An 11,987-nucleotide genomic window follows, 5' to 3' on the forward strand; every position below is an offset into this window, starting at 1 on the left:
GCGTCTGCAGAAGGACTTCTCGCAGCGGGAGGAGCTGCAGCAGTCTGACGTGGAGCGCTGGCTGGGCTTCATCACGTTCCTGTGTGAGGTGTTTGGCACCATGAGGAGCAGCGCTGGGGAACCCTTTAGAGTCCTGGTCTGCCCCATCTACACCTGTCTGAGAGAGGTATGTCCCTTCTACTCTACCATGCATCTACACCTGTCTGAGAGGTATGTCCCTTCTACTCTACCATACATCTACACCTGTCTGAGAGAGGTATGTCCCTTCTACTCTACCATACATCTACACCTGTCTGAGAGAGGTATGTCCCTTCTACTCTACCATACATCTACACCTGTCTGAGAGAGGTATGTCCCTTCTACTCTACCATGCATCTACACCTGTCTGAGAGAGGTATGTCCCTTCTACTCTACCATACATCTACACCTGTCTGAGAGAGGTATGTCCCTTCTACTCTACCATACATCTACACCTGTCTGAGAGAGGTATGTCCCTTCTACTCTACCATACATCTACACCTGTCTGAGAGAGGTATGTCCCTTCTACTCTACCATACATCTACACCTGTCTGAGAGGTTAGTCGACAGGTTCTCCTTGGGTCACATCTACACCCAGTCTCCCATGAAGCTCTGTGTACACACACACACACACACACACACACACACACACACACACACACGCACACGCCCACACACCAATTGACTGTGTTACGCTTCATCTCAGTTGTATGCGAGCCGCGGCTCCTCCCGGCGGCTGATGATGTCGCCGCCCAGCCTTCCATTGTGCTGCGTGGCGGAGCACCGTCTGGCTGCGGTCAGAGCCGCAGGCCGGGACCAGGAACGTCTTCCTCTCTGTAACACAGTACTTCACACACCTGTCTGGCTGCGGTCAGTCTGCTGCTCCAGTCTCTCAGGTTCCTCTTTTACCGTCGAAGCTTGGTACACACACTCGTACACACACACTCGTGTACACACACACACACACACTCTCATACACACACACACTCTCACACACCGCCGCGGAAACCAGGAAGACGCGTCATCGTCGCCACCACCACCATCGAGTACCAATTCCCATCACCAGAGGTGGTCACAATGGCCTCCTGTCTCCATGGAAACCAGATAACCGCAGACGCAAACAATGTTTTTTTGTGCACGTACGCAAACCACAATTAGCAGAAGTGGTTGTGAACAGACCAGACAGTGGGGGGGGGGGGGGGGAGCCCACGGTTGGCATGCTGAGCCCATGGTTGGCATGCTGTGCCCACGGTTGGCATGCTGAGCCCACGGTAGAGCCTCTGTGGAGGGAGGAGGGGATGAAATGCTCTCCTCTGTCACCTGCACTTCCTCTGCAGAGGAGTGCAATTAGAGCAACACTCACCCACAACCACAGCTGCCAGAGAGAGAGGGGGCGGGCGGGGGGGGGGGGGGGGGGGGGTAAGAATAGAAGGAGAGAGTGAGGGAGAGGGAGGGAAGAAGCGAGGATGAGACAGAGAGAGAGAAGGATTGAAGGCTGATGTGTCTGTGCCCGCCCCCTGGCTCCTCTAGTCTCCGCCCCCTGGCAGGTGGCGCAGAGTCTGCCAGTCAGCCACCCCCACACACACACCCAGCCAGCCAGCCAGCCAGCCTGGCACACCCTGCCCCCCCCCCCATACACACACACACACACACACACACACACACACAGCTTTATCACACCTTTGTTTAAATGCTTAGTGAAGGAGGGTGTGGCACCTGTCACTCACAGTTCTTCCTTTATGGAATTATAAACCAAAGCATTTGGATTTATAGAATCACAATTGCAGGCATAGTTCACAAAATCCTGAACCCTGAAAGCAGTCTAGGGACAGGGGGGAAAATAGGAGGATATTAGTTTTTGGGGGGTTGTTGTTGAATTGCTACACACTGTAAATGGTCTGTTTGTTAGTTTTTTTTACATTGTCTTGTTGGTTTTGTGTGTAGTGTTTACAGTGTTTAGGAGATGATGGAGTTACACTTCTGCTAGTGCCTGCCAAACGCGCGCACACACACACACACACACACACACACACAGCCCATCCCTACCCCCCTCTTCATCCCCCACCCTTTCCAACAATGCTCCCATCAAGCGAGCAGAAAGACAACACCTCCCACTATTGAGAAGCTCCTTTTCATCCGCAGCCCTGAACGCCCGGGGGGGTCAGCCAGTGATACGGGTGAAAGGTGAAAGGTCACACCTGGGAGTAAGGGTTTGAGCACCAACGGCACCTCGCTGGGTTCCGCCGGGTTCCGCTGCCACGGGCTCCTGCTCCGCCACGCGGCCAGCGGCGACAGCAGGAGGCCGGGGGAGAGGAGGCGAGGTGGCGGTAGCAGAGCCAGACATCACCGCGTGTTGACACGGCTTTCAACAGCTCCACTCGCTCGCCGCCAGGCATATTATGTGTGTGTTTTTGTTCACTCGCCGACCCGTAGAACCGGTTTTCTCCGGTAATTACAGGTGTGTTTGAGTGTGTTTTGTTGGCAGCGACATGACAGGTGTATAGGTATCTTGTGGCTGTATGTTGATGTTTCCAGGGATCAGGGACATTTTGGTTTTTTTGGGGGGCTTTTTCTTTCTTTTTTCTTTTTCTTTTTCTTCTTTTTTTTTGAGGTGGAACTATAGCCGTAGCAACTCCATACAGTTGGGAAAATGTGCCGTTTTTTTTTTTTAATTTCCCTGCAGACGTTGGAATGGCTTCACATAACTAGGTAAAAGGAATCGTCGAGGGCGGGGTCAAAAGTCACTGAAGTGACGATACCTTAATGAACCAAGTCGGAATTCACAGCCGATTCCCAGGACAGAATGTTTGCCGGCTCGGAATGGATGTCGGGGAGGTTTTCTTGGGAACAGCACGGGGGGGGGGGGGGGACCGTATATTCCATATCCCCTAGAGACATCATTATGGGATGTCTGAGCTGGTAGACTGGTCCCACTGCACAGCCCTTAGGAATGAGAAGACTTCAGTAATTATACCAGACCCACCAGGAAGGACAGCATCCATCTCGGTGCAAGTGAGCTAAATAACTAACCTCAGCTGTGGATCTGCTGACGGCCAGACCCAACTGGAATAACATTAGCCCGACCGCCACGGAACCACATACTCAACTGTCATATTGTGTGCTGTTGTGTGTTGCACGCTACTGAATCACACAGTTGTCTAGTCTACGGACCAGGAAAACAAAAACACAACCCCTAACTTGTTCCTTTCCCCGACACTGTGCCCGCCACTGGCATCAAAGGTTTCCCTGAGGGATGACTGATATGTACTTGATTCACTTACTTAGACAAATATACTTATTGTAAGTCGCTTTGGATCAAAGCATCCACTAATTGACTTAAATGTAATATGGTTAAGGGGAAATGGAAATGAGACACACATTAGTGTTTGCCCTGCTCTGGCAACGTACTGCACTGTACACAGACATGCTCCTGGTATGTTCCTCTAGGCTACAGAGGAACTGGATCTCTCCTTTCCCTTTTAAGTGAAAAGTCTGTCTTCAACACTTCCTAAGCGATGCAAGTGTTTGTAAATGCCGTTTCGGCATCATTTCATAACCCTCCAAAGTGACTCTATCCACAATTTTTATTTATTTTTTTATCTTAGTTTCCTGCAGCCTGTATTGGAAAGTAGAAGTGTGCAGAAGGGCCCAGACAGTGTGTCCTTGTTGGGGCTGGTGGTGCCTGGTGGTCCCTGGATAGGGAGCCTCATCAGCAGGGTGGGAGGGGTGAGCCTGGTGCCCCCAGGCCCAGCCCTGCTCCCCTGGCCTGCCTGCCTGCCTGCCTGCCTGCTCATTGTCACTATAATTGGACCGTGTCTGTGTGTGCGAGTGTGTGTGTCTGTATGTATGTATGTCTGTCTGTCTGTCTGTCTGTGTGCGTGTGTATGTCTGGAGGAGGGGAGGGTGCTGGGGTCTGATGTCACAGCTCAGCGGGGGGAGAATGCTCTACTTAGACTCTAACTCTAGCCCTAACCCTCCTGTATGTACAACATGTCGACTGACATTACCTCCTCCAGGTAAACACACCTACTGCATGTCAGTCTGACTGAATTAGTTGAGGGACATTCAGAAAATACACACTTTCTTACTAACCCTACTACAGTACTACATATACGGTACCAGGGGAGGCTGGTGGAGGTAGAAATCGGAGGACGGACGGGCGTGTGTGTGTGTGCGTGTGTGTGCGTGTGTGTATGTGTGTGTGTGTATGAATGAATGAGCCCAGCCTCCACTGACATGTACGACACTGTCGAAACAGCCAATAGAGCAACTTGAGTAAAGATGTTTTTTTTATATATATATTTGTTGTAATCCTTATAGCTTGTCCAAGATAGACCAAACTGACCCCGCGGTCTCCCTTTCTCACCACCACCGTGGCGCTGTCCCTTTGAGCCGCTGAAATAAAGAAGTTGAAAGCGCCGAGCTCGGCTGCCTTTCCAGGGCTTTACTTCACGTTGGGTAATTACCGTGGCTTGTCAGCCTTCTTTTTTTTTTTTGCGCGAGACAGTGTCCAGGCCTTCCCTGGGCGGCTTTGATCATCCCTCTCTCCCTCTCCTACAAAGAGCTGCCTGTCTCACTGCCCGCTTCACTTTTCCTGTGGAGCTGCTCTGCGAGTCCTCTCATTAGATCACCGCAGACAGACAGACAGACAGACATGCAGGCAGACAGACAGAGAAAGGAGAGCAAGGACACAACACAAGTCCCGCTTGGTTCCATAGGAGAGAGCTCTCCGATAGCACTGGGAAGACAAACAACCGGACCGCTTTTGTTGGAGAGACAGAAGGAATGAGGGGTTGAAGGGGGGGTTGTGAACATGAATTGGTGGTCTGGTTGAATTTAGCGTAGTGGTAGCTAAGCTAGCTCTAAATAAAGTCTGTGTTTGTTACGAGAGTATGCACTACTAAGTGGAGACTATACTGTAGGTGCTGGTTCATATTCTCTCTCTCTCTCTCTCTCATCTCTCCATGTTCAATGAAAACTAACGTTGGCCGTTGAATTGTTAAACAGTTGTACAGATCCTCTGTTCATGTTAAAGGCAGGTGAACAGACGCGCGCACACACACACACACTGTTGCTAATGTGCAGTGTTTCTAGTGCCAGTCCTGCGTCTACGGTGCCATGGAGATGAAGCCAGCCTGTTCTCCCCCCGGTGTTTACGGAGCAGCAGGGGTGATTGTTTGATGCTCCCCTCGGCAGTCTGCTGCCGCTGCCTGTTGGCTTGCCAGTTTACAGTCTTAAAGTGAAATATTTATCGTGAGCCTTAACTTATGTTTAATGCACATGTCCACCGACCCCCCCCTCCTACACACACACACACACACACCGCTTCTCCTCCTCCCCTCCACACATCTACACATATAAGGGGACACACACACACCATACACACAACTCCGTAGGGAAACTGTATATACACTGACAGCAAACAAGGGACCTCATTATAAAGTCCTCTGGCCTTGATCAGTGCTCTCTCTCTCTCTCTCTCTCTCTCTCTCTCTCTGTCTGTCGGTGTTCTTCCCTCTGTTCTTCCTATGGAGAGAACCGGAGCTAACAGACCTACTCTCCTCCGTCCTTCAGTCATCCAGCCAGAGGGGGCGCTGTGGGTCCAAAAAACGTTTGCTATTTCCTTCGGGTGCCCTGAGTTTTTCCCCTGATGACCACGTACAGTACCGTATGGTTCTGGGCCCTGGTGGTGGATGAAGTCCCTGACAAAGCGACCAACCAAACCTCGTTGTTATTCGGCCATCAAACCTGCCGTCACACCCCTGTCTCTAAAGTACCGTGGTAAAGGCCCGCGGGGGCCACGCCCTCTGTCAGTCTGGACCACACACACTTCCACCTCAACGACAGCCAGCTCAGAGAGACCCGCCTCCTCTCCGAGACAATGTCACACTTCCCCTCCTCCTCCTCCCCCCTCCTCCTCCTCCTCCTGCTCCTCCTCTCTCTCTCTCTCGTCGTCACAGATCTACTTGAGAAAGTAGCACATTTCTATTATTTCTCTCTGGCCTCGTTTCGTTTGCGTCCCTCACCTCGTCGTGACCACGCCCTCGGGAGGAGCGGCGTCCCTGGCGACGGCGGCGAGGGCACGGTGACCCCTGCGACCGCGTTTGACTACAGCAGGGTTTGACTGCAGCAGCAGGGTTTGACTACAGCCGCAGGGTTTGACTACAGCAGGGTTTGACTACAGCCGCAGGGTTTGACTACAGCCGCAGGGTTTGACTACAGCCGCAGGGTTTGACTGCAGCAGCAGGGTTTGACTACAGGAGGGTTTGACTGCAGCAGCAGGGTTTGACTACAGCAGGGTTTGACTACAGCCGCAGGGTTTGACTACAGCAGGGTTTGACTACAGCAGCAGGGTTTGACTACAGCCGCAGGGTTTGACTACAGCAGGGTTTGACTACAGCAGCAGGGTTTGACTACAGGAGGGTTTGACTACAGCAGCAGGGTTTGACTGCAGCAGCAGGGTTTGACTACAGCAGGGTTTGACTGCAGGAGGGTTTGACTACAGCCGCAGGGTTTGACTACAGCCGCAGGGTTTGACTACAGCAGCAGGATTTGACTACAGCCGCAGGGTTTGACTGCAGCAGCAGGGTTTGACTACAGGAGGGTTTGACTACAGCCGCAGGGTTTGACTACAGCCGCAGGGTTTGACTACAGCAGCAGGGTTTGACTACAGCAGCAGGGTTTGACTGCAGCAGCAGGGTTTGACTACAGCCGCAGGGTTTGACTACAGCAGCAGGGTTTGACTACAGCCGCAGGATTTGACTACAGCAGCAGGGTTTGACTACAGGAGCAGGATTTGACTACAGCCGCAGGGTTTGACTACAGCCGCAGGGTTTGACTACAGCAGGGTTTGACTACAGCAGCAGGGTTTGACTACAGGAGGGTTTGACTACAGCAGGGTTTGACCCAGTCCCCCCCAGTTTCCAGCCCTTCGGACAGAGGGAATCATTTTGGGCACATCCATTTGTTGTGTCCTTTTTACCCAAAATGAAATGGTATGGCCTCAGAATAGTCTCCCCGTACTGTTTCCCCACCATAGTTTCAGAACCCAACACATGATTTTCCCTTCCTACTGGAATAAAATACTATCATTTGCTCAGGAATCTCATTGTTTGTCCTGAAGTGTTTGAAGTTTGGAAAGCATTTATCCCCCTGTGTCCCGCCCACTCTAATCCCCCTAGAGGTGAAAGGTCAAGGTCTGTGTGAGGGCCATCGATTGGTTCAGCTTATCCACCACTCCTGTTTGTTCAGCGTGGGTTGTGTTTCTGGTTCGAATTGTCTCACTTACAAAACTTTCTAAGCTCATCCATGCACCATGGTTTCACTGTGATCAAGTGAAGCCCATTATGTGTACGTGTGTGTGTGCATGCGTCTCTGTCAGCGCGTGTGTGTGTTTGTGTGTGCATGTGTGTCTGTCAGAGTGTGCGTGCGTGCGTGTGTGTGTGTGTGTATGTCAGCGTGTGTGTGTATGTCAGCGTGTGTGTGTGTGTGTGTGTGTGTGTGTGTGTGTGTGTGTGTGTGTGTGTGTGTGTGTGTGTGTGTGTGTGTGTGTGTGTGTGTGTGTGTGTTTCCTATAGTCATCTTGGCAGTAGCAGTCCCAGATTCCCGTTGTCCTCTGACGGTGGCAGAACAGAACAAAGGCAGAACAAAGATTAGATTCAACTTTATTGTCATTGTGCAGAGTACAAGTTCAGAGACAACGAAATGCAGTTAGCGTCTAACCAGAAGTGCAAAAAAGCAGAACAGTGCAGTGTGAACAATATATACAGGTAGTGCAGTATATGAGCAGTATAAGTAGTGCAGTATCAGTATAAGTATAAGTAGTGCAGTGTAGCAGTATATGTATTAGCAGTAACATTATAAGCAGAATAAATAGAATGCAGTATGAACAGTATAAGCAGCATATGAGCTGTATGGGCAGTGCAGTATAAGCAGTATATATGTATTAACAGTAACATTAAAGCAAAGTAAATAAACGGAATAAATATGGAATGCAGTAAAAACAGATATGTACAGTATGTACAGATGTGCAGTGTATTAACAGTAGCATTAAAAAGATAAGGATATGTGCATTATGAACAGTATAGACAGATGTGTACAGAAGAGCAGTAGTATATGGTAGAAGAGCAGTAGTATGTAGTATAAGAGCAGTAGTATAAGAGCAGTAGTATATGGTAGAAGAGCAGTAGTATGTAGTATAAGAGCAGTAGTATGTGTACAGAAGAGCAGTAGTATGTAGTATAAGAGCAGTAGTATATGGTAGAAGAGCAGTAGTATGTAGTATAAGAGCAGTAGTATATGGTAGAAGAGCAGTAGTATGTAGTATAAGAGCAGTAGTATATGGTAGAAGAGCAGTAGTATGTAGTATAAGAGCAGTAGTATGTAGTATAAGAGCAGTGTGTACAAGTGAGGATGCAGTATGTACAGTTTATAGTAATACTATAGGGTAGTATCAAAGGCAGAACAAAGGCACCTCCAGCTCCATGTGATCTAATTGTTTGTGTGCGCCCAGTAAAGACTCTGCCAACACAATCACACCGGCCGGCCATGCAGCCATCCTCATGTTTAGACCCTGGGGCCGGCCCACAGCCATCCTCATGTTTAGACCCTGGGGCCGGCCCACAGCCATCCTCATGTTTAGACCCTGGGGCCGGCCATGCAGCCATCCTCATGTTTAGACCCTGGGGCCGGCCCACAGCCATCCTCATGTTTAGACCCTGGGGCCGGCCCACAGCCATCCTCATGTTTAGACCCTGGGGCCGGCCATGCAGCCATCCTCATGTTTAGACCCTGGGGCCGGCCCACAGCCATCCTCATGTTTAGACCCTGGGGCCGGCCATGCAGCCATCCTCATGTTTAGACCCTGGGGCCGGCCCGCAGCCATCCTCATGTTTAGACCCTGGGGCCGGCCATGCAGCCATCCTCATGTTTAGACCCTGGGGCCGGCCCGCAGCCATCCTCATGTTTAGACCCTGGGGCCGGCCATGCAGCCATCCTCATGTTTAGACCCTGGGGCCGGCTGGATTTACTGCCCTGTTTTGTTCTGTTTGCACTGGGCTGGATGGCTCTGTGCGTGCGTGCGTGCGTGCGTGCGTGCGTGCGTGCGTGTGTGTGTGTGTGTGTGTGTGCACGGTCTCTCCTGGGTCATCTTCTTCTTCCCTCAACTGTGTTCTTCTCTCTTCTAGCTGCTGGAGTCTACAGACGTGAAGGAGGATGCAGTCCTCTGCTGTTCTATGGAGGTATGTACCACACACACACACACACACACACACACACACACACAGGAAGGGCACCAACACAAATGACATGCAGTATACACATTAACCAGGGAAGGAGATGTTCCCAACACGTTAACCAGAGAAGGAGATGTTCCCAACACGTTAACCAGAGAAGGAGATGTTCCCAACACGTTAACCAGAGAAGGAGATGTTCCCAACACGTTAACCAGGGAAGGAGATGTTCCCAACACGTTAACCAGAGAAGGAGATGTTCCCAACACGTTAACCAGAGAAGGAGATGTTCCCAACACATTAACCAGAGAAGGAGATGTTCCCAACACATTAACCAGGGAAGGAGATGTTCCCAACACATTAACCAGAGAAGGAGATGTTCCCAACACGTTAACCAGAGAAGGAGATGTTCCCAACACATTAACCAGAGAAGGAGATGTTCCCAACACGTTAACCAGAGAAGGAGATGTTCCCAACACGTTAACCAGGGAAGGAGATGTTCCCAACACATTAACCAGAGAAGGAGATGTTCCCAACACGTTAACCAGAGAAGGAGATGTTCCCAACACGTTAACCAGAGAAGGAGATGTTCCCTACCACATATGTAGCTGGACATTATAGCTGGGTGATCTTTTCAATATTTGAATGTATTTAAACATTTATGAACCTTGGAATAGGATTTATTTGAACTACATTCAGAAAATGGCTTAAAGCAGCACTATACATCTATAACTATAAATTGAGGTCATGATTCGTTTTTTAATGCAGATAGGGGTCAGGGGGTTCGTAGCAGAGCCCTATATATATATATAATGTGTACAATATTCTCTGAATGGATATGTTGAGGGAGTCTTCAGGCTGGTAAATTATAGAGTAGAACAAGGGTACTGTAGAATCCTATATGACATGTGACCTGGTGCGTGGGGGCTGAGAGAGGCAGAGAGGCAGAGAGAGAGAGAGAGAGAGAGAGAGAGAGAGAGCTGCTGTCCCAGAGTCCCTGCCTGGAGGAGGGAGGGAGGGAGGGAGGGAGGGAGGAGGTGGGCACTAACTAACAGCATACACACAAACGCATGCATGCACACACACACGGGCGCGTGCACAGATACGCGCACACACACACACACACTGATACACAGACTGTCTCTCTCACTCACACACACACACACTCCCTCTCAGCCTTCTCCATGGCCAGAGGGGCTCTGGCTCCTCTCCTCTGCTCTGTGTCTGTATCTGCAGTGGCAGGCCTGCAGAGAGGCTCAGAGAGAGAGGCCTTCTGCTCCGAGTCAGAGTGCAGACGCACAGAGACCCTGACGGAGCAGAGCAGAAGCGACCCGCCTAGCTGCCTCCATTTTCCTGCCTCCATCTGTCAGTCCAGCTCTGTAATGGCTGCCCCACCGCCCTAGTTAGCCAGCCACCGCTAAGACTCCCGTTTGAGCCTCACATCCTACAGGAATACCTTCTCCACTGGGTCGGTAATAAGCAGCTGTGATGGGCTTATGGGAAAAGGTCGCTTCACCAGGCCAGACTAACCTTTAACCTCTGGGCTTCGGTAAGCTTCCAGGTCCGTGAAGAGGGTGAAGGTCTGTCGTTGATGATTTAGAATGAAGCGTTTTATTGAGATAATGGATCGCGGGTTAGGGTTAGGGTTGGGGTTAGGGTTGGGGTTAGGGGTGAGGGTTAGGGTTAGGTTAGGGTTAGGTTAGGGTTAGGTTAGGGTTAGGGTTAGGGTTAGGGTTAGACACCTGATGTGTTTATTTGAGCAGTCAGAATGTTGCTCCAACACACAACTCCCATCCTAAGGCTGTACGGACGGAGAGACGGACAGAGAGACGGACAGAGAGAGAGAGAGATGGACAGACAGACGTGTGTTAGTGTGTGTCAGCCAGACAGAGACATCCCTACCGCCCCTCTCAGCCTTTTAATGAATATTATTCAGACGGCTAGACATAACGTCAATCCACACACACACACACCCCCCTTCTTCCTCTCTCTACTCCTCTCTCCTTCTCCTCTCTCAACCCCCCTCTCTCCTCTCTCTCCTCCTCCTCCTTCCCTTCACCCCCTCTCTCCCCCCTCTCCTCTCTCCTCCTCCGTAGCTGCAGAGTATGGGCCGCCTCCTGGAGGAGCAGCTGCCAGAGATGATGACAGAGCTGCTGGCGGCAGCCAGAGACAAGATGCTGTGCCCGGCCGAGTCGCAGCTGACGCGCTCCCTCCTCATGGAGGTCATCGAGCTGCACGCCCACCAGTGGAGCCCCCTGGAGGCCCTCACCACCCAGTACTACAACAGGACCATCCAGAAGCTCACCACCACCACCACCACCGCCTAGCCTAGGCCCTAGGCCCACATCCCCCAGTCCCATCCCGAAATGGTCGCTGGCTGACGGCTTGGGCGTGACTGTGGCCATGGAGACGAGAGGAGGACAATGAGGGGGACGGGTGGGGGAGGGCGGGGGGGGGGGGAAAGAGGGGTCGCGTGGGGGAGGAGAAGGGTCGTGTGGGGGAGAGAGGTGACGCGTGGGGGAGAGAGAGGTGACACAAGGCCTATCATAGCAGCCATGTCTTTGGGGAACAGAGGGCTCCTCCTCCTCAGAGGGAGGATGGAAGAACAGCGGAGGGAGGGAGGGAGGGAGGGAGGGAGGGATTAATTCTCCAGGGGGATTTCATTCTCTCTTTTGTGTTCGTGTGCCAACCACCCTCCCTCCCTCCCTCCCTCTCTCTCTCTCTCTCTCTCTCTCTCTC

At 51.3% G+C, this 11,987-nt stretch overlaps 1 protein-coding gene across 1 annotated transcript in view; it reads left to right on the forward strand.

Annotated features, from left to right (window-relative positions):
* Positions 1–11,661, forward strand: part of LOC310804642 (CBP80/20-dependent translation initiation factor-like) — a gene marked incomplete at its 5' end in the record, with an annotated part of 28,478 nt that extends 16,817 nt beyond the window's left edge. The window contains 3 exons of the mRNA XM_083669959.1: positions 11–166; positions 9,204–9,257; positions 11,345–11,661. Coding sequence (XP_083526085.1) covers positions 11–166; positions 9,204–9,257; positions 11,345–11,575 — 441 coding nt within the window. The 3' untranslated portion in view covers positions 11,576–11,661. The remainder of the gene's footprint in view (positions 1–10; positions 167–9,203; positions 9,258–11,344) is intronic.
* Between the last annotated feature and the right edge of the window lie 326 nt (positions 11,662–11,987).

This window comes from Argentina silus, assembly GCF_951799395.1.
Source record: "Argentina silus genome assembly, chromosome: 5".
Lineage (NCBI taxonomy): Eukaryota > Metazoa > Chordata > Actinopteri > Argentiniformes > Argentinidae > Argentina > Argentina silus.